This window comes from Thalia democratica, chromosome 7 (genome assembly GCF_965202585.1).
Source record: "Thalia democratica chromosome 7, ktThaDemo2.hap1.1, whole genome shotgun sequence".
NCBI classification, from domain to species: Eukaryota; Metazoa; Chordata; class Thaliacea; order Salpida; family Salpidae; genus Thalia; species Thalia democratica.
In genome coordinates, this window is record NC_139171.1 from 51,894,352 (window position 1) to 51,917,599 (window position 23,248).

Genomic DNA, 23,248 nt, shown 5'->3' on the forward strand with positions numbered 1-23,248 from the left:
TAAGTAGACTTTTAACTGAAAAAAAAAAGAATCAGATACTGTCGAGTAACTTTTATGTATGAAATTTATAAACAAAATAGTTGATATTAATCAACTGTTTTATGATAGTAATATTTTTACTTGTTTGTAGAAAATCTACGATAAGCTTTACTTGACCTTTTTACTCTATGACGTTGGTTTTTGCTTAAACTTACTGTAAATCTTCCAGAAAATGCACTAGAGATGCTAATTAAATGGTTTGGTAAGACTTTGAAAAAAAAAAACATTAGCATATTTTAACAGCTTATTATAAATGTAAAATTCAAAATAATTTTATTCTAACATGTATCAGAAATTGTTGTTGTTATGCTATATGTAAATCTGATTGCAGCAAAGATTAATTTAGTTTATAATTACTAAAAATATTCTAATTAATTTAAGTTTCCTTTAGTTTAAAATAAAACTGTATACTCTTTTTCAATTAGTTTTTAAGAGTTTAAATAAAGTATTCTTGGTATATCTTTTATACTTTATCAACATGTCCAAAAAAGGAGCTTTAAAAAAAATAGAAATAGAGAATATTTTAAGCAGTTTCAAAATAGTAATACTTAAAATAACTCTCTATGAAGTTTTATATTGTTTAAGTCATTTTACTAAATATAAAAAAATTTTAAGCCAAATTAGCTGTAAGTAAGACACGCAAATTTATTAAAAAATGTGTAAAAAAATAGTTAGTGTATTAATGTCTACAAAATGCCAGTAGATTACTTATATTCACAAAAATTTACAGTTTTGTCACATGTTAGTAATACTGTTGTTTGTGAAACATCTTTCTTAAATAATGTTTCTTTAAAGAAATAATTACGAGATTAAAAGCTAATTTAGTAATTTTAAAGATATTTAACCATCTTTTGATATTTAACTAAAGAGAAGTAAGAGAATGGTTTAAAGTTTTAAAGAAATAGTTCTTAAGGCTATTACTTTAGTTTTATTATGTTTTATTCATGTTTTTAAAAAAATTCGTAAAAAAATTGTTTGTTTCAGTTTTTTTTTAATTTAATTCATAGAATGCTGTATTGATTTTAGTTTAAAAATTTTGTACACATTTTTTTCTCTTTTCAAAGTTTTTACTTTTCTTCAAAAATATATCATAATTATAAGATGATAAATATCTTATAAATTTAAATGATTTCCTAGGACTTGGAAGACTTTTTAAATTACAAAAATGAATTTCTAAAAAATTTATTATTTGACTAAAAATATATAGATAATTTACTATTAGATTGTTAAACTGTTTTCTTTAGTTAAACCCAGAAAACACTTTATTTTTCCAACTGACTCTAGGCTAGTTAAATTTTATTACTTGAATGACAGAAAAAATTACAAATTTTAAGTAAATTTAAGAACTAGGCATTATTTTCTTTAAGAAACTAACGGAATAAATGCAGCTCTAAAAACAAGACAGTATGTGAAGTAAATAATTTTTACAATACAAGCTTTAATAAATATATATATAAGTAAAATATTTTTATCAATACATCACCGGTTTTAAAAGTATGTCGGTTAGAAAAATAAGTTAGCTTGAGAAACTGTTAAAAATGATGTGTTTTTAATACTTGCTTTTCTTATTAAACTAGTTTATAATTTTTGCTGGTTTTAAAGTATTTTCATAAAACTAGTCTCATATAGTTTCATACTACGAACATTTTTTAATGATAGTACCAATTACAATATAGACTTTCTTAGTGCTACATTGCTTTCACTAATTTAAGTAAACTGCCTATAAAAAATTAACTTTAGTAAATGTTTTTTTTTATCAATAAATATCTATGTATATGTAAATTTTTAGACTATTTTACCGTAACAGTTTAAAAAAAACTAAAAAAAAAATTTAGACATCGTTATATAAACTAAAAAAATATATTTCATTATTACCAATGCAGTTTGTTTTTAGTAAAAGTAGTATCTAAAATAATTAAGTTGCCTAGTATTAAAGAATACCTAGTATTAACTACAATTTACCAAAAAGCTTTTATTTTTATTTGTTACAAAACTGTAGAAATGGGTATAATGAAATGTATGAAAAAGAATAAAAAGGACAAAAACTTCATCTTCGACGTCGAAAGCGTGATTGAGCGTCTTTTGAAGCCGGCAGACATGAAGCGGAAATGCGGAGTGAAAAAGCGGCTGAAAGTGACCGAGTTGGAAATTGAAGTCATGTGCAAAAAGGTCAGCAACATCCTGATTGGCCAGCCCATGCTGCTCGAGCTAGAATCCCCCGTGAACGTCTGCGGCGACATCCACGGCCAGTTTAATGATCTGAAGAAGCTCTTCTCGGTCGGAGGGTATCCCCCTTTTCGAAACTACCTCTTTTTGGGGGATTACGTCGACCGGGGCAAGAACTCGGTCGAAACTTTACTATTATTGATGGCATTCAAAATAAAATTTCCCAAAAATTTTTTCGTCATCAGGGGCAACCACGAGAGCGATGACGTCAACAAAAGCTACGGCTTCTACGACGAGTGCAAGCGTAAGTACAGCGCAAAAGCGTGGAGAAACTTCAACGACGTGTTCCGCTGCCTGCCCGTGGCTGCCGTCGTCGCGGGAAAAATATTCTGCTGCCACGGAGGGATTTCCCCCCATCTCGAAACACTCGACCAGATCAGGCACATCGGCCGGCCGTGCGGCGTGCCGCCGGAAGGCGTGATGAGCGACCTCTTGTGGGCGGATCCCGGCCAACTCGACGGTTTCGTGCCAAATAAAATTCGCGGGCGTTCGTTCACGTTCGGTACGAGGCAGTTGGAGGAATTTTTGGAGAAGTTCGACTTGGACCTGCTTGTCAGAGGTCACGAGGTTGAGGACTCAGGATTCAGGTTGTTTGCGGGCGAAAAGGGCGTGACCGTGTTTTCCGCCCCCAACTACTGCGGTTGCCGCGGCAACCGCGGGGCCTTCATGATTGTCGACGAGGAATTGAGGTGCCGGTTTAAAATATTTGAATCGGAAGTAAAAACAAAGTAAAAATAGTTTTTATTCGGAGCTTAAAAGTTTTTCTTCTAATTCTATTTCTTTGTTTAAAATTTTTTAGATGTTTTTAAAAATTAATTTAAAACAATGAACTTAGAAATAAGTGCTACTTATATTTTTGTAAGGCAAAACTTCTAGATCATTAATAAATAAAAAATTTAACGTTTTACAATATATGTTTTTTCTTATTTAATTAAAAAAATGAATTTTGTTTTCATATATATATTTTTTTTTAATTGCATCAGATAAATTAATATTTTTTTAAAAAAATTTATTTTGTTTTTTAATTAATAGTATATAAATACATCAACATATAAGCTTTTAAGTATTGTAGTGCTGAAGTGATTACACAACAACGGTTCTTTAGTCATGTGTTTGAATATTTAGTACTTTTTTTTTCTATTAATAAAATAAATTTTATTAACTTATTTGCTAAAATCTAAGATGGTAGTATGCATTTAAACTAGTTTTGTATTTCAATGTATTAGTAGTTTCTGTTCATGAATATAAGATATTGGAATCTGGATATACAATGTACTTTTGATAGATGTACAAACCTTCACAATGTAGTTTTACAAATTAAAAGTCACAATAGCAAACATCAATAACTATACACTTTTTTTTGTTTAATGTGCATGGAAATTTCATTAAAATATAAACAAAACATACACTGATGAGGTTTATAAAAGTCTTATTTAAAAAAAAATCTAAAAGTTGTAATTTTGTTGCAAAAAGTAAAAACTTTACAAAATCTTATTTAAAAAAAAAACTGATAATTTTTTTTAGTATTAATATTTAAAAGTTTTAGTTTAAACTTTAAGATCTATGCATGTGATCGCTTAAGTTTTTGAAAATTTCTTAAAGGTTTGTTTTTTAAACTTTAATACTTTGAACGTCAGCTAAGTTTAACAAACTTTTAATAAATCAGAAAAAAATATGTATAAACATTGGATTGTTAAAGTTTTAAAAATTTATAAAAGATAAATGCTTAAAGTTTTCTCTACTATTCGGAGAGGAATAACAACATTAAGAATACCGAGGTTTTATACAAACCTTTATAATGAACTCAAAACTAAAACAACAATCCAAAGTAACAAAAGTACATAGTTGTATTTTAACGGATTGGAAGAATTATCTGTGTCTTCGTTTAAGTCGTCATCAGCGAGCAATCCATTTTGACGGATGAGAATTTCGTCAATTGTTTTCACGTTGCAGTGATCGTTTTCACAACAGACTGCGTCGCATTCTCTGTTATTAAAAACAATTTTTTGAAATCTATATCAAACTTTGAAAAGATACGAATGAGCTGTGTCATACAATCATGTACGTACAAGGTATAAAAAATTTGAATAGTTTTATTTAACTTACAGAATTATTAAAAATTTTCTTAGTTTTTCAGTAGAAAATGGTTTTATTTGATTAAAAAAATTCTATTTGAATTAGATTTATTTAAGCACTGACGAGGTCTTTGACCGAAACTTAGTTTGTAAAATAAAGTCTTGAAAGAATAAATTCACTATTTATCCTTTAGTAGTTGAGATCTTTTTTTTTTGTTTTCTAAAAATCAAAACATATAATAGAAAATGGTAATTAAACTTTCTACTTAAACCGTATCATACAAATTAAGCCTAAACTAAAAACTTTTACAAGTATATACAAAAATTGCAATGTTTTCTTTGAACAGCTTTAATGAAAAGCATTAATTAATAAAAAAGATCTGTAGTTATGCAAAAAGTATAAGCAAAAAATATTATAAATTGACTTACATAAACTGATGATGCTGAAAATCGTGCTTGTGAAATTTTTCTCCTGTAAGATTTGTTAACTTCTGACAGTGCAAATTAGTGCAGTGTTCCTCCACAGTACAGTAACCAAATGTCCATTGAACTGTCATAAAATTATTCTTAATGAAAGAATTTAAAGAGAGTGCGCGTCAAAAAGTTGATTGTATGAAATATATACATACTTTAAAAATAAAGATAATGCATGTGTTTGTTATTAATAATTAGGCATAAACATCATTAATTCTATGTTTTCTATACATTTGCATAACATATGTGTATAACAAATTTTCTCCGTTTGGACGCTAAGGAATGAACTTGTTAACATAGTTTTAAAGTAGTTACAATTTGTTAATTGATGCTATGACTATTTAAATTTTTTTTTTTACAATATCAGACTTAAGAACAAATTTAGGTATACACTAGCTTATAATGTAACTTAAAGAAAAACATTTCTAGTAGAATCTTTATTCAATAAATTTGGTTTGATGGTTGAAGTTTAGCGTCAAGCTTAAATAGTTCATTTAGGACTGTTTGATTTTTACTTTGTAAAGTTTTAGATTTTCTACTGACAAAAATACAGTTTTTTATACAAATATTTTTTAAAATAAGTTTAAGTCAGTAGAAAACATAAAAAAAAACATTCAGAATCTTTTGAAAAACTGTGTTTTGGAAGTGTTCTATGAATTTTTATTAATCAAAATGTTAAACTAAGTTCGACATTTGTAGCAAGCAATTTCTTTCAATGTAACACAAGCAACTGAAACAAAAAATTACACTTAATGAAAGTTTCTTGCACGTTTCACTAATGTTCCCATGCCAACTCTGCAGAAAACACGCAAAATCTTGTCTTTTTGCCAAAATTAACAAAATTGCTTCTGCCCGACGACTTATGAAAAATCCCCTCAATTAAGAGTCGTGACGACTCGGGGCATTTTGCAGCAGCAATTTAACCACGAGTCGTGTGTGAAAATTTATGAAACGTAAACAAGAAGCTGGAGGCTTCCGTCGAGTGTTAGAGGCGTGAAAATTAATCTGATCAACAGAGTCGCGCTTACGTAGGTAGGATGCAAATAGCACAACCCGATTAATTCGATCTGATGTTTGTTTGAATAACGAAGTTTGAAAATTTTTCGGGCGATATTCTTTAATGTCTATGTTTACACATATTCTACAATGAAATAGTAAATAAAAAGTTTGTACTGTACAATATTTGTGCTACAAAAAATTTAAAAAATGACTATAGGTAATTAAAAAACATTGATTTACTTGTTTAATACTATTTTATAATAAAATTTTAAAACTTTAGTTTTGGTTTAGTTTGATTTTTTTATTTCGTAAAAATAGGAAACTTGTTCGAAGTAAAGTATAATATATTGATATGATAAAATTTAGTTGAAACAAATTTAATCTAGTGACCTACTAATGTAAAAAAAAATTATTTGTATAATATTTTTAGTGTATTAATATTATAGTAAACATAGACTTATAAAACTCTTAAGTTTAATAGTTTTTCAAATGTTAAAAATATTGAGTGTAAAATATATTGCTTTGTACTTAACAAAATAAATAAAGTCAAGCACAATAAAAATATTACACCAAATATACAAGCTTTTTCTTGCTTACAAAATTCAAAGTAAATTTGGTAAAACCAACTTCGTAAAAACTTCTAACTAAAACAAATCTTACCGTCGAAGTGTCCGGCTGATTTTGAAAACACATTTGCCCTGACGCACTTGTTTTCAGTGGGACCACATTCTTCTGTCAGGTTGTACGCAACTTCTGGCGGGATAAAAACTGATTTGACATCAAGGATCTTCTGACATTTCAGCCCGTTTACAAAGCTCTTTTCTAACAGACTCGAAAAGCTTGAAAGCAACGCTAGTAGCAAACTAAATTTCATATTCGGTGCTAAAATTTCTGCAAAATAAATTGAATATTGATTTGACAAATATACTGAAACATAAAACTAACGTTTTAATAACTCATTTTTTCAAAAGAGCACAGTTTTTCTTACACTATGAATGAAACAAATGTAAGAAGTGTATAATATCTAACTATTTGATCGAAAAAATAAAAAGTGAACAGAAAATTATACTCTCTAATAATAGTAATGTTGCGCGTATCTAAGACTTAACATCCCTTGTTTTTATTACACTATGCAGGTCCAAAGCAATTTTACATGAAAACACACGAAAAACGTGCGCCACACTCACATGGTCTGATTTTGTGATCAGTTGAATATCTTATAAACATGCCGTGGTTTGTTTTTCCTCTGCTTCTCTCTTGGCGGTTTAATTCAACTTCTTATAAACAATAAGCTGTTCGATTTAAACTTTCGCGTTTTAATCAAGTTTATTGATGAGCTTTGTGGTTAAAATAAAAGTTACTGATGAATTATTTAAATAACTTTTTCAAGTTCATTGATACATTTTTCAAGCCTTTGTAGACCCTTGTTTACCACACCAAAACATTTATTTTGTTTAAGTTGTTATTAAAAAAAGTTAAGTTAACTAGCTTTTTTGATTCTTGAATTAGAAATCGTGAAGTATTTAACAAGCACATTATTTTTTTTCAGTAAACGAAATAATTTACTATTATTTACTACTGAATAAAAATACATTTTTTACATTAGTTATTTTTTAATGTTTTTGTTTTTGCAATAACAATATTGAAAAACTATAGTAAAACTTTTTTATTACCAGCTAATTTTAAATTATTTGCATTATATAAAAAAGATTTTAACAATAATCTACGTGAAACTTTACACCATATGCAAAAGAATATTTAGAAAAAAAGGTTTTAACTCTGAAAATACTATCAGTATTTTTTTACGATAGATTTACGTATAACATATGTTATTGTATTTGAAATTTAGTTGGTAATAAAATGTATAAAATAAACTACAAAGTGAAGATCGTACTTAATCTTTACAAGATAAAGTACTTCTAAACGGGAAACAAAATTCTTTATGTTTTTCCGTTTGTTAAACTTACTTAAAATAAAATTCACAAAATTCAAAGTTACCATTGTTGAACTTAAAAGAATTAAAAAATGTGATAGTCATCCAAACTATAATAACATTTTCTATAAACTTGTAGGGTTACTAAATGTGATTGAAATAGTTTTTTGTACTTTTAAAAACTGTAACTAAATCAAATAAAACAAGAGACTGTGGTTTATATGAAAATATATAAAATATATAACTACATTAAAAAAAAATAACTTGCAGATAAACTTAAAAAACTGACTTAATTTCGTTTTTGGTAGATCTAATGTATGTTTTATTATGAATTTACAGCTTATATTTTTAAATGTTCTAAATTAAGTTCGACTCTATTTAAGTAACTTTTTTTTAATGTGAGCTCTATTTGAGGAAAAAGCTATAGAATCTTATTTTGCTGAAAGTTCTTTCACAAATTTTCTAAACTATTGTAATATAGTACTTTAATTTCGTTCTATTAAAACCCTAGTCGCTTTGAGTAAAAATCTTATTCCAAACTAAATAACTAAAAAATGTAACTTTATTTGTTTTAATGTCTTAAACAATTGATTTTTTATACCAAAGTAATCTTTTAACATGTTTAGTTTTGAACAACTAAAAACATTTTTTGCGGTTAAACACAAATCTTAAACTTATTTTAAACGATACTTTGTTCTGTACCTTAATTTAGTTTTACCAACTGCACTCAATCTTTATATTAATTTAGAGAATTAGGACCTACAAAAAAAATTTCTTAACTATTGAATATATTTAGTTTTTAACATATCATCAATAGTAGACAGTACTAATAATCTTAGACAAAAATACATCAAACCAAGGATGAAGTTTATCTTTATAAAACTTACTCATATGCGGTTTTAAGATATTATTTTTTTCTGTAGGTTTTAAATCTAAAATTCTAATTAGTTTTTATGTTGCTCCTTGTGTTCAAGAATACTATATTTATACAAATGCTTAGGAGTATTTCTACTTGCGCATTAAATTCTAATTTATCACCTAGCCTAAGGCTACGCTGCCATACAAAGAATACTGACATTGAAAATTACTTTGAAGCAAAAGCAAAGTTGTGAACTAAGTTTTATTTTGAAACAAGATTTCAAACATTATTGATAAAGATGCAAGCATGAAATACATTTTGGTGATAGTTTCAGTTTTAATTATTAAATGCACTGCTTCAGAAAAGAAAGATGTATCCTTTCTGAATTTAAACTACGTTGAAAATGTAAAGTATTCAGCTGGAAACTCTTGGAAAGATGGTTTTAGTGTAAGTTTTTTTTTTCATACATTATAAAAAGTTTGTTTAAAAACATTAAGTAACTTATTATTTATTTTTACTTACGTTTGTTTTTTTTTATTGAACTTAGTTAAAGAAAAATTAAACCAAGTCTTTCAACTTTAATCAACTATTTTGTATTAGTTATAGCTGTATTCGAAGTTTTTGAGGTTAGGTAACAAAAACTAAAATAGTTTAAATTAACTAAAAGTCTTTTTTATCATTAATTTAATTTACAAAAATATTTTGATAAAATCAGGCTAAAACTTTTAATTTGAACTTAAGTTTATTTTCTTTTAACTTTTATGCAAGTTTTAAACTTAGTAAAGTTGTTTTAGTGAACTTTTTTGCCGTTAGTCAAAATGTGTTCGAAAAGGTAAAGTTGAGCAGATTATTTTTAAGTTTAGCTTGTTGAGTACTTGTATATCATAAAAAATTTAGTGCAGTTAATGATAAAACCTACTAAAGTTTATAGACAGTTTCATAGCAAGACTTTGATAATTGAAAATTAAATTTAGTTACATATAAATTAACCAAACATATTCCAACAACTGTTTTTTTTACAAATCTTTACTTGTATAACATTTTATTTTAAGTGTTTTGAAAAATAATTCTAAAAACTTTAAACGACATATAAAATTATTTCAAACAAGTAATTTTAAAACATTCAAAACAGGGTCAGCTTGAGTTTACATTGACAAGGACTGTATTCTACTGGACAATCACTTTCATATACGAAGGTCAACTATCAGATTTGAACGTGAGTTTTAACAACAAAAACTTTCGGTTAAGTTCAAAAAAATTTGAGTCAATCTGAGAAAAACCTTGTGGTTTTCAAAGAAGTAATCTCGTAATGACGTGTGAAAGTGCAAAAGTTTTGCGTTAATCCTCTGTAATTTTTATACTTTTACGTACTTTTTAAGATTGAATTAAAGTGATGATCAGTGATTAACTGCATGTGTTTAAGGATGTTTATGTTAATCTTGAAACTTAATTTACATAAGTAAAATAAACTGTGAAACTGAGTTTAAAAAACAAAAAGTTTAAGTTTAAGAAATTAATGTACTTTTGCCTACAATTTAAAATTGTCAACAGATTACAAAACTTAGCTTGATAAACATACATCTTTGCTGTATTTTAAAAGTTTTAAGTGTGATAAAAGCATAAAATTCAGAATAAAACACATTCTTACACAATTATATAAAATATACAAATATCAAGCTGTACTACTATAACTATACAACTACTTTTTACTGTTGGCCTATATAGGATTCTCAGGATTTTCCAGTGTTTTTATACATTTAATAAGTCTTACTTACCATGTTGAGAAAGTACCACTTTTTTTAGTCATTACTTTTACAAAATTAAATCATTTTTTAACATTTTATGCTTACAGACTTTGATACTTTAAAATAGCTCAATGATTTTATGATTTTTTAATTGTTTGTTTATTAACAAAACTTTACTTATAACCATTCGCTGTTATACTAATCTTTTGTAGATTATACTTAATTTTTTTTTTCTTATCTTTAATAATTATCATTACAGTTTTACAATGGAGACATTCAAACCATCAGCGCTGGGCTCGGAAGTTCCGAGTTTCACTTCAAAAACAAGGAGTACAACGGAAGACTCGAAAAAGGTTCAACCCAAAAGGTTTTATTCCAAAAAAATCATTCATTACTGTAAAAAAATAATCTTATTACCTTACAACTAAATTACGTTAGAATATATGTATGACAAAAAATTTGGAAATAAAAAGCTATAAAAACTAAAAAAATTAGTTTGACTTCATGGGTCTATTTCCTGCCGACGGTTCGGACAATCCCACGGTGCCTCCTGTGGAGATCTGGTTCCGAGGCAAGGTCATCTACAGGGAAGGAGGAGTCGTGAGAACCACCCTGTCACCCGAGGTTACAAGGAGAACAACTGACATGCAATACGTGCTTGACCTGTTAGTTTGATTGAGCAAAGATTGCACACAAATGCATAGTTGGTTGAATAAGCAAGAAAGCATATGTTTTTATGCGTAGAGTGCGGTTTCTTAATATGAGATTGATCCTTTTTCCACATTTGCAGAAAAATAAATCTATGATTTTAACGCACAGAATAAGGAACAACAAAATGCCAACCTTGCCCACCACGACGAAGGGAACAACGAAAAGGACCACAACAACGGAAGCTACAACCGAAGCGACAACGACCACGACGGAGCGAGAAGAAAGAAGCAGCAGCACGATGTCTAGCGAGCAGATCAAGAAGCACCGTGAAGTCTGCAACGTCCTGATAAAAGTGGCCAAGGCCGCAAACATTTCAATCAACTCGACGGTGCTCCAAAACTGCAACAAGAGCTTTGACGCGACAACATCGAACTCAACTGAAAACCAAGGAGGGGTTCAAACAACAACGACACCGAAAACGAAACCGACCACTTTAAAAACGACCACCACCCCTGAACCCAAGACCAGGCCGCCGTTTTGGGGCCCGTTCCAGTACAAGAACCTGGTGCTGGGGACGAGGTACAGCTACGAGCACGCCCTCCACCTGTCCTCCATGTTCTTCGAGGCGCAGAAGTCGGGAAGGCTGCCCAGGGACAACAGGATCGCGTGGCGGGGAAACTCGGCGCTGAGGGACAAGGCGGGGGGAGGGCAGAGTTTAGTGGGTGAGTGCTTTTAATTAAAATATTTTTTATTTAGATATCCAAACATAGAAAATATCGAAAAATATTTTTGATGTTGTTATAAAAATGCGCGTTTCTTCATCGTCCACGTTTTATACTTTTTTGGTACTAAGACAAAAAAATTCAGTTCAGAGTCTTGTGGGTTAGTGTTTGAAAATAAAATTAAAAAGATATTTTCACACCTCTGCTTAATTTTTAGCCTGATATAGAAGAATGATATTTTGCTTTTTAAATATTCAATTTAAGGAAGTTTTGCTTAAAGTTTTGTAAATTTTTCATCTTAAATGTGTATATTAAAATTATTATTATTCTATTAATACTTGTTTATTTGCTTTAGAAATAGCAACTTGCTATTTTTTAAAGGTGGATTCTACGACGCGGGGGACACTATCAAGTTCGGGTTTCCGATGGCGTTTTCGATGACGATGCTGGCGTGGGGCGGGATCGAGTTCTTCGATGTTTACAAGCAGACGGACGAGCTGCAGTTCCTGATGAAGAACCTGGTGTGGGGGTCCCACTACATCACAAAGTGCCACACTTCCAAATATGAGTTTTACGCCCAAGTTTGTTTTGTTAAACTGATATTTTTTAATTAACACAAAAATTGCGAACATAATCATAAAGTTACAAAACAAGCTATAAGACTCTTCGTAACTAAACGCGTGTTGTTTGTTATAAAAATTTTTGTAAAAAAAAATTTTTTTTTAATAGTTTTCGTGTAACTCAGGTTGGCGACCCGGAAAAAGAGCACAAAGACTGGGACCGGCCGGAAGACGTGCCGCACAACCGACCAGCGTTCAAAGTGACGGCCAAAAAACCGGGAAGCGATCTGGTGTTTGAGGCATCAGCGGCGTTGTACGCTACATCCATACTGTTCAATAAAATTTATAACAGTCAGTCTTGTTTATGTCATAGCATAAAACTTGAGTACAATTTCTCTAAATGTGTTTTAGTACATGCACTTGTAGTATACTACTCAAAGAAACTTGTAATAGATAGTTTAAGATTGCTAAAAAAAAGTTTCATAATAAAAAAAAAGACTTTTAACTTTTTTTTAAACTAGTGTTGATATTTATAAGATTGTATATAAAAGAACAGATGTTTAAAACTATATAACATATATAATAATGATTTTCAGAAACCACCCAGTACGAAGAAATGCTGAAAAAGCACGCCTTCGAGCTGATGGAGTTCGGGGAAGCCCACCAGGGATTGTACCACTTTGCCGTGCCACTGGCGAAAGATTGGTACAAGTCGACCGGGTACAAGGACGAATACGTGTGGGCAAAACTGTGGCAGTACAGGGCCACCGGAAACAAAACTCATTATGATAAGGTACATGGGTTTTATGATGCGTTTGATTTTGAATTGAGAATTATTTTTTTCAATTTTTATCTACAATTAAAAAAAAATATTTTCAATTGTTTTAACCAAAAAAAAGAGTGGTTTGTAAGTTATTTTATATGTGCATTGTTAAAATATTTTTGCATTGAAATTCTAACATTTTCAATTTTTACACGACATTTATTAATACATTTTTTTACTTGAATCTCATCAGATAACAATCATAATAATTTGTATTTGAGTTGTGAAATATTTCTTAATATAAGCAAATTAATGCTTCAATTAGCAGACTTAGTTGTAGTTTTAGATATTTAGTTGCAATTTTAATACTTTTATAAGGATAAAAGCAGACGATAGTTAGATTTTAGAGCACTGGATATCTGTTATAGTTGTTATTATCAAAAACAGTTGTTTTTAAATACATATTTTCAATTTTCAAATTCTAAAATTAATATAGCAACAAATAAAACTCTTTATAATGTTATTTTTCAGGCTATTGGAATGTACTACAACTGGGGTTTGTTCAAGCAAAACAACAAGTGGTTTTCGTGGGATGACAAAACTAATGGCCTGCAAATGCTGATTGCTCAAGTTAGTTTGTTTGTAAACATTCAAAAGTGTTGTTGTTAGTACCAGGAGCGTAACTTGAATAAATTTTTTATGAAAAAAGCGACAAAAGAACGCAAATAACGTACGACGCTTAGTACCAACTAGAACCTGAGTAACTTTCAAAATTTCCTTTGAAACTTTTCAGTTTTGAAAAACGGAAAAAAATTACGCAGGATTTAACAATTCAAAATAAGACTAAACATTTGTTTGTAGTTTTAACATTCTCATAAAAAAACTATGCTTTGCAAATATAACTCTAAAACATTTTTTGTATTTAATGTAATAAAATTTGAACTTTTTATTTAGTTTTTTGCATTTTAACAACTTCAGTTAGAGTTGACGTAGTTATAATTAAGTTGTGAGAACAAAAATTCATTCTATCTCAAAATGTATCAAAATACTATTTTCAAAGATAGGAAACAAGCATAAAAAAGGAGCTGAAGAAACAATTGAAAATTATTGTAAAAGTCTTAATTTAAAAGAAAGAAAAACGAAAAAAGGACTTTTGTTCTTAAATGAATGGGCTCCATTGCGCTATTCAGGTAGCTACATTTTGTGAAGATAAATTTTATTTTAACTTAGTTTTAATTTAAACACAAATCTAAAACATAATAGATAAGTTGATATTATATATTTACTTACTATGTACTTATTGATTTTTAACATCTATTTTAGCTTAGTCGTCTATCTGATGGCCAGAATAAAATAGCCATTATAAAAAGTCGACGAAACATCAATTTGTTAAACTTTCAACAGTTCCAACTACTTTTCTTTATTATTTAACAGCAAACGCCGCACTCATCTGTGTGATGGCCGCGCTTGAGGGAGTCAACTTTGATGAGAACATCGAGTTTTCAACCGAGCAACTGGACTACATGCTCGGCAGCTCGGGTAGGAGCTATGTGGTGGGTTTCGGTAAAAACTACCCGAAAAGACCTCATCACCGGGGAAGCACATGCCCTAACGTGAAACAACGGTCAGCAATGTGAAGCGTTGTTATCAACTTAACATTTTTTATACTAAAGTCACCACGTTAGCGAAAATAAACGTCCTCTTACATATTTTTGTTGACTTTTATTTGATTCCAATAATCGTCAAAACATTATTACTGAAGTATGTTAAAAGCTTAAATATTTTTTCAATTACTTATCAAAAATGTAGTTGTTCGTGGGATGTGTTCAACTCGAAAATTCCGAACCACAACGTTTTGTACGGAGCGCTGGTGGGAGGTCCTAATGATCAGGACGTTTTTGATGACGACAGGAGAAATTTCAAGCAGAATGAAGTGGCACTCGATTACAATGCCGGTTTTCAGGTTAAATATCTTAAAATTTTAAACAAAAGTAATTATTATTTAAAAAACTTCTTGTAATTTTAAGTTGAGATGATATTTTTAAACAGCTTATTACTAAAAAATTTAAAAAATAAATGATCAAAAATGGATTATCTTTTAATTTTTTGATTCAAAAACTAAACAATTATAATTAACTAGAGAATTTTAACTTTTCTTTTAAATCTTACCAGTTTTAAAATTCAAAACATAAAATGCTTGCAACTTAGTTATTTTTTTATTCTAGGGACTGGTATCTGGAGTTTTACAAAATGCAATTTATTCTAAACTTGGTTTAAGCAAAGAAGAGAAAAAAGCGAAAACAATTGAGAAAAGATCGAGGGAGGCTTGGTATAAGCATTACGAAGAGTATATAGAAGCTTACAATGAAGAAAACAATATTGAACCAGAGAACTCCGCACATTCAATCCATAACTTTTTCGTCGTTATATCGGCGGTTTTTATCACAACTTTAGGTCAATTTTTATAAATGTTGTGCTTTTCTAAACTGATGATGCTGCTTCATTTTTATTTTTATCTTTTTAAGATTAAATTAATCTTTTCACTGCTCTTTTACTATGCTTAAGTAACAATACTTTATTCTTTGAAATCTTAAAAACAAAAAAAAGTAGTTTCTATTAAAAGATGCTCAAACTAAAATCCTTGAAAGTGTAACTTCACTAAACTTTAAAAACAATAAAACATATTTATAAATACATACAATATGAGTTATAAACTACTTATGCGTATGATATTCTTTATGTTGCTTTTCCTTTTAACACTTCTGAATTTTTTTAAAGGATAAACTTTGTGCAAGATTTTTTTTAATCAATTGTAGTTTTCAAAAGTTTATTAATATTTAGCTATCTTTGAAAGTTATTTTTTCCAAAGCTGAAATGAATATGAAAACGAGTTGACGATGTGTAAGTATTTGAGCAGTATATTAATTAAAAGGTATATAACAGATATTTCATTTATCACTAAAAAAGTAAGTTAATTTTATTCGAAAAAGAATTGTTTTACGTTAACCGTCTGTAAAACGTTAAATTAGTTATCATAAAAAAAAAACTTTTAATTATGGAGGAATAAACGTACAACTTTTGAATTACTAAAATAATAATATACTTTAAAGGATTTAGAAGTTTTGCTTTACAAAAGTATAAGGAGCACTCATTTTAAGACTCACTTCATTAAAATTCAAGACTGTTAAAGTTTCTCAAACTTTAAAACCAATTATACTTTGTCTTTACCTCAAAAATAATAAACCGGCAACTCAACTCCTCGTCCCCAACCCCGCGGTTGCGGCGGGGACCGCAGTAGTTGGGGGAAGAAAACAAGGTCACGCCCTTACCACCTTTCGTCCCAACCTGAACCCCGAGTCCTTGACCTCGTGACCTCTGACCAGCAGGTCCAAGTCGAACTTCTCCAAAAACTCCTCCAACTGCCTCGTACCGAACGTGAACGAACGACCGCAAACTTTTTTTGGCACGAAACCGTCGAGTTCGTTTGGGCACGTACCCCTCCGGCGGCACGCCGCATGTGCCGAATCTGGTCAAAGTTTTTAAGGTAGGGGGAAATCCCTCCGTGGCAGCAGAATACTTTTCCCGCGACGACGGCAGCCACGGGCAGGCAGCGGAACACGTCGTTAAAGTTTCTCCACGCTTTTGCGCTGTACTTGCGCTTGCACTCGTCGTAGAAGCCGTAGCTTTTGTTGACGTCATCGCTCTCATGGTTGCCCCTGACGACGAAAATGTTTTCAGGAAACGTTATTTTGAAGGCCATTAGAAGTAATAAAGCATTTAGGAACCGTCCTTAATACTTTTTTGAATATTTACAGTCTGTTTAAGCATAAAAAGTTATGCCATTCAATAAAAAAGTAATTTCTACTAACCAGTATAAGTATTACTATTATAAAACATTTTTTTTGTTATTAGCTGTTTTTGCTGATCAATTTCATAAGCAAGAAGTACTCGACAGTTTCTGACTCTTTTTTTTCAATTGAAAAACTATTTCAGAAATCTTTCAAAAGGTTTTTACATTTATTATTAATCTAAATCCTCTATTTAGAGTAGTGATGTACCGGACTCACTATCCGGGTCTGGATCCGACCGGATATTGCCATTTTTGGATTTTGATCCGGGTCCGGCCGGATCTTAACAGAGAACCGGCCGATTCGGATCTAGTTAGTAAAAAAGAGCATACAGAAAAGTATTTTTTCAAAAACAAACCCTTTGTAAACTAAAAAGAGTCATTTTCGTCAGTTAAAATTAAACACCTACCGTGATTGGCCCATTTAAAACACGTGACTAATTTACATTTGTTTACATTAAAACTATGAAATAAAAATTTCAGAAATGCAACTCTTTACCTATGTTGTAAAATTTAAAACTTTACTACCAAATTCTTAGGCTAGTTTTAAGATTTTTTGAAAAACTCATGCTAGTTTTCTTTTAGATTTTGAATGAGTTTAAGCTGATCCAGTTTTCAATATTTTGTGATTTTCTAGTTAATTTTGTTCAAGAACTTGATTTTTATTGATTTTAGATTGGTAAGGCTATAAGAGGGGTCCTTCTTGATTTTTACAAGTTGATCTTATTTAATAGATTTTAATCTTAGCTTCCAGATATTGATCTGTGATGTACTTTATCTTTCTATCAATTTTCCTTATACTAAATTAAAAGTTATACATAGTTTTTTTTAACTTTTGTAGAAATGAAATTTTGAAACTACAAATGAAAGCTCCACCTTTTAAATGAAAACTAGTGATGTACCGGACTCACTATCCGGGTCCGGATCCGGCCGGATATTGCCATTTTTGTCTGATATCCGGATCCAGCCGAATCTTGATATGAAAAATAAGTCCTGTATAAGTATTTACCTAGCTTTCATTATGTTTTCTTGTACAGATTTTATCATTCTTTTAATTAGTTTGTAAATAAACTCAACAAAGAAAGATATATTTATTTATGATAAAATCTTATTCAAATAGATTGACCGTGATTGCTCAACTGTCCATGAAGAATTGCAAACTTGTGATTGTATACCTATAACTCCTTCCCCTGATAGGCCAAAGGAGTTGCCATTTGCTTGCATTCCTGCAAATAATCAAAAGATGAGAGAATGGCTTTTAAATAGGTACGCATCATCTACATTTAATAAATGTACTCACCAACTGCTTCCAGAAATGACAGGTCCACCTTTGAAAATACATATTGACCAAGATGCCATTCCTAAAGCAATTCCAAAACATTGGGAAAATGAGGTGAAAGAAACTTTGGATAGGGATACTCGATTAGGTGTACTTGGTAAGACTCCAGTTGGTGTTCCGTCTACTTGGGTACATCGTATGTTTGTGGTTGCTAAAGCTGATGGTAGCTGTAGAAGAGTTGTTGACCTCTCACCTTTAAATAAGTATTGTGTACGAGAAACACATCATGTAAAGCCTCCATTCATTCAAATATGTGAAATTCCTGCAAATACTTGGAAAAGTGTGACCGATGCATGGAATGGGTTTCATTCAGTACCACTTCGTCCAGAAGATCATCATCTCACAACATTTCTTACTCCATGGGGAAGGTACTACTACAAAGTAGCACCACAAGGTTATTTGGCAAGTGGAGATGCATATACGCGCAGGTATGATGAAATTATAATACTTCAAACATTATCAGCTAATTCATATTTAATGCAAAAACAAATAAATAAAACACTCTCTCAAGTTTTTTTGTGATAGTTTATACGTATTACACTACTTTTCGTCAGAACTTAACAGTAGAACAATTCTAAAACTATGAATAAGTTTTTAAACAAAAACACAAAAAGTTAAAACTAACAAAGTAATAAGCACAATAAATAATCAGTGTAAAGTAATAAATAATTAAACTCAAATACTACTAACGGATAAAAAATAGATAATTTAACTAAATAAAGACACTTTATAATCAAATTCCTTCTGTTTACACAGTTCTGGTTTCTCCAAAAATATAGAGATAGCCTCCAACTTCACGAGATCAAACACACTATTGCAATGATGGATTATTTTAAATCTGGATATGTCATATTTCCTAGCACAATCTCTATTATTTATTAGATGTTCTGCAACTGAAGATCTTTTTGCTGCGTTTTTTGTTGCTATTGTCTTTATTTCAGGTTCTTGTTCGATGAATTTCAATACACAAGCAGGTAGATGTTCTTTTATCCTGGTTTTTAAGTGCCTAGAGGTCTGCCCGATATAGCTCTTTTCGCAAGAGCAATTAAACTTGTATACTACACAACTTTTGTCTTTGTCTGGTATCGGGTACTTCAATTGCACTTTTATTAAAGATTTTGAAAGAAATATAACTCTTGGAAGCACTTGATTGTAAGATGTTTTTGTTAAGTCTTTTAGTTTGCTCTCAAATACTCGTGATTTTTCTCCAATATAAGGTAGTTTTAATATTGCTGGGAACTTCTCCGGTCCAAATAGTCTAGGTTGATTTATGTTATTGTGGTGTGATTTTATCACCTTCTTAATCAGATCTGGTGGGTAACCATTTTTTATTAGAATTTCTTTTATTCTCTCAACCTCTGAATGAAGTAATTCTTTCGTTTTTGTTTAAAAACTTATTCATAGTTTTAGAATTGTTCTACTGTTAAGTTCTGACGAAAAGTAGTGTAATACGTATAAACTATCACAAAAAAACTTGAGAAATTATAATAGACATACCTAGAAAGACAAAATGCGTTGATGACACTGTTTTATGGGATGAGGAGTTGGCTGATCAATGGTGGCGTATGATTGACTATTTAGATTTAATGGGAAAAAATGGAGTTGTACTCAATCCTGAAAAGTTTCATTTTGCACAAAAACAAATAGATTTTGCTGGATTTACTATTACGAAATCTGAAATTAGGCCACAAAAAAAGTTCATAAATGCGATAAGAGATTTTCCTATACCCAAGTCAATAACAGATGTGCGATCATGGTTTGGCTTAGTGCACCAAGTTTCACACTACAACCAATTGACTTCTTTGATGATTGTATTTAAGCCGTTATTAAGTCCAAAAACTAAATTTTACTGGAATGACGAGCTAGATGATACATTCTACAAATCAAGAGAAGCTATAGTTGCAGCCATAACAAAGGGAATACAAATTTTTGATTTGGGAAAGCCCACTTGTATACAGCCAGACTGGTCTACAACTGGTATTGGTTACTTTTTGTCGCAGAAACATTGCTCTTGTAAGTCTGCTGTGCCAGGATGTTGTCAAACTGGATGGCGTATTGTTTTAGCAGGCTCTCGCTTTCTTAGACCTTCTGAATCACGTTATGCTGCGGTAGAGGGAGAAAGCCTTGCAATTGTATGGGCACTTGAGCAATCACGGTATTTTACACAAGGATGTGATAATTTGTTGGTTCTGACTGATCACAAACCACTGGTTAAATTATTTGGAGACACAACACTTGATGAGATTGCAAACCCCCGCTTTTTCCGGTTAAAGCAGAGAAGTCTTTTATGGCGATTCAAGATTCTACATAAACCTGGTAAACTACACCTTGCTCCAGATGCAATGTCACGTCATCCAGTGGAAACCATTCATAAAACAAAAGATGAAGTTGAGATAAGTACTTCTGAAATTTTAGCTGGAATACGTTTGCCAGACAGTGAGTGTATCATTGCAAGTAATCAAGTAGGTGACAATTTTCAAGCTGTGACTTTTGACCGAGTTAAAGAAGAAACTTTAAAAGATAAACAAATGATGAAGCTTATTCATTATGTTCAAGCTGGTTTTCCAGAGACCAAAGACCACCTACCATTAGAATTGCATGAGTTTTGGATAGCTCGCTATTCTTTGTTTATGATGGATGGGGTCATTATGTGTGGTGATCGTAAACGAGAACTTGATCATAATAAGCTTCTATCACCTAGCAGTATATTCCAGGATGATGTGTATAGAATTGTTATTCCTCCGTCATTAAGAAAAGAGGTTTTAAGAGTGCTGCATTCTGCTCATCAAGGATTCACTGCAATGAACGAGTGAGCAAAATCGATTGTTTATTGGCCGGGAATAACAAATGACATTCAAGGTTGTCGAGAAAATTGCAATAGTTGTAACTTAATTGCACCAAGCAATCCTCGCCTACCTCCAATTGAACCATTGATTCCAAAGGTTCCTTTTGAGTCAATTGTTTGTGATTATTTTCATTTCAAAGGTAGGTATTATTTTGTAGCTGCCGACAGACTTTCAGGTTGGACAGAACAACAAAAAATCAAATTGGGTACAAATGATTCTGGTTCAAAAGGGCTGTGTAAAGCTTTGCGTCGTATTTTTGTGACTTTTGGTGTTTCAGTTGAAATATCTTCTGATGGAGGTCCAGAATTTTCTGCAAAAGTTACCAAAGATTTTCTGAAACGATGGGGTATACACCATCGTATGTCATCTGCATATCATCCAGTGTCAAACGGTAGGGCGGAATTAGCAGTAAAGGCCTCTAAGCGATTGTTAATGGAGAATGTTAGTTCAAATGGTGAACTAAATAATGACAAAATGGTACAAGCTTTACTTACGCAGAGAAACACGCCTGATCCAGGATGCAAACTATCACCTGCACAGATCCTTCTGGGACGAAATTTAAAGGACTCATTGCCATACCTCAGGAAGAGTATTATGGCTTACAATAACCCGCAGATCTTAAACATTTGGCGTAACGCATGGAGTAAAAAGGAAGAAGCTCTTAGGTCTCGTTATGTTAAGTCTCTCGAAAATTTAAGTGAGCACACAAGATTGTTGCCACCACTGAATTGCGGTGATCATGTCATGATACAGAATCAAGCAGGTAACTTCCCTAACAAGTGGGGGAAAAGTGGTGTAGTAGTAGAGCTAAAAGACTATTATCAGTATGTTGTCAAGATTGATGGATCAGGTCGCTTAACTGTACGAAATCGAAAGTTTTTAAGAAAATTTAATCCTCCTGTTTGCAAATCTCAAAATAGTATCCCTTATCTTAAAAAAGCAAACATACCAATGCAGAAGTTTGTTTTTTCTGGCAACGATGAGAGAAAAGATTCCAAGGAAAGTTTTGACGGTGTGCGCTCCCAGAAAGGAATACGTTTCAAAGCTGGAGATAACTTTGACAAAATTTGAAAAACACAACCAGCTACCTTCATTTCACCTGAAGACTCAAATTGCATGGATGAAAGCCAATCCTCTACAAATCAGAAAAATGGTGTATTGTCTCGTTTGAACCCTAATGATAAATCTAGGGTATCTGAAAGAGATTTTAATGATGATGGAGTGTTTCCAGAAAACGAACTCCGTCGTTCCGGTCGTGTAAGAACCCGGAGAAAGATTTATGATGCCGAAAGTGGTACATACAAACCTGTTTAAACTGTTGTTAAAATAATTGTTTTTGTACAAATTGTAACTATGTTAATTGTAACATTTTGTGGTTTTCGTTCGTTTCGAGTGTTGTTTTGTTGATGTTAGCACAGAAAACTGTATTTAAGTTTGCAATTTTTGTAAATAATTGTTTTGTTAAATAGACGTGTCGTTTCATCTCCTATGTGATAAAATCTGGGGGGAGATGTATAAGTATTTACCTAGCTTTCATTATGTTTTCATGTACAGATTTTATCATTCTTTTAATTAGTTTGTAAATAAACTCAACAAAGAAAGATATTATATTTAAGTCCGGATCCGGTTCCGGCCGGATTCTAATTTGAAAAAAAAGTCCGGATTCGGTTCCGGCCGGATCTTAATATGAAAAAAAGTCCGATTTCGGTTCCGGCCGGATTCTTATTTGAAAAAAAAAGTCCAGATCCGGGTCCGGCCGGATCCTAATTTGAAAAAAAACTCCAGGTCCGGTACATCACTAATTTTGAGTGGTTAGCCCCAATAAATTTCAATTAGTTTTTATTTTGTAAATTTAATCTAAGAGCTTTGTTAAATTCAATAGGTTTTTTCAGTCAATTAACTATATTACTTGACATCGCTTATGCAAAACTAATGTTAGATTTATCATTTGTTTAAATTTTAAGTTTATGCATTGTTTTTTTTTTCTAATATTTTGTTGTTGAACTTATAAACAAAGGTGAAACTTTAAGAGTTTTATGTGGCTAGATTTGCATAAGTTTTACAGTTTTTTATTGTTAGTTTCAGGTCATAAGTAAGATAGCAATTTATATACAGGGTAATGCTTTGCATTTAATTTAATTAAGCTATTTAATCTTTAAATTCATCGTTT

The 23,248-nt window shown here is 30.9% G+C and overlaps 3 protein-coding genes across 3 annotated transcripts; 2 read left to right on the top strand and 1 right to left on the bottom strand.

The window, feature by feature from the left end:
- The first annotated feature begins 2,040 nt into the window (after positions 1-2,040).
- On the top strand, positions 2,041-2,997 carry LOC145841557 (uncharacterized). Its single transcript, XM_082948914.1, has one exon. It carries the CDS (start codon positions 2,041-2,043, stop codon positions 2,995-2,997), a length of 957 nt encoding a protein of 318 aa, XP_082805040.1.
- Positions 2,998-8,852: 5,855 nt separating this feature from the next.
- On the top strand, positions 8,853-15,677 carry LOC145840522 (uncharacterized). The gene is made up of 13 exons (XM_082947813.1): positions 8,853-9,052; positions 9,738-9,821; positions 10,610-10,717; positions 10,846-11,015; positions 11,170-11,723; positions 12,105-12,304; positions 12,469-12,634; positions 12,880-13,076; positions 13,578-13,676; positions 14,107-14,236; positions 14,481-14,670; positions 14,856-15,009; positions 15,272-15,677. The coding sequence occupies exons 1-13, from the start codon at positions 8,912-8,914 to the stop codon at positions 15,512-15,514; spliced, it is 2,436 nt and encodes an 811-aa protein (XP_082803939.1). The 5' UTR covers positions 8,853-8,911; the 3' UTR covers positions 15,515-15,677.
- Positions 15,678-16,363: 686 nt separating this feature from the next.
- On the bottom strand, positions 16,364-16,806 carry LOC145841558 (serine/threonine-protein phosphatase PP1-like). The gene is made up of 2 exons (XM_082948915.1): positions 16,543-16,806; positions 16,364-16,465 (listed from the first exon to the last, which is right to left on the bottom strand). The coding sequence occupies exons 1-2, from the start codon at positions 16,804-16,806 to the stop codon at positions 16,364-16,366; spliced, it is 366 nt and encodes a 121-aa protein (XP_082805041.1).
- Between the last annotated feature and the right edge of the window lie 6,442 nt (positions 16,807-23,248).

Coding starts and splice junctions, on each gene's coding strand:
- LOC145841557 (XM_082948914.1), top strand. CDS start 2,041: ATGGGTATAATGAAATGTATGAAAAAGAATAAAAAGGACAAAAACTTC.
- LOC145840522 (XM_082947813.1), top strand. CDS start 8,912: ATGAAATACATTTTGGTGATAGTTTCAGTTTTAATTATTAAATGCACT. Junction 12,305..12,468: donor AATATGAGTTTTACGCCCAA/GTTTGTTTTGTT, acceptor CGTGTAACTCAG/GTTGGCGACCCGGAAAAAGA. Junction 13,077..13,577: donor ACAAAACTCATTATGATAAG/GTACATGGGTTT, acceptor GTTATTTTTCAG/GCTATTGGAATGTACTACAA.
- LOC145841558 (XM_082948915.1), bottom strand. CDS start 16,806: ATGGCCTTCAAAATAACGTTTCCTGAAAACATTTTCGTCGTCAGGGGC. Junction 16,466..16,542: donor TGCGGCGTGCCGCCGGAGGG/GTACGTGCCCAA, acceptor GGTACGAGGCAG/TTGGAGGAGTTTTTGGAGAA.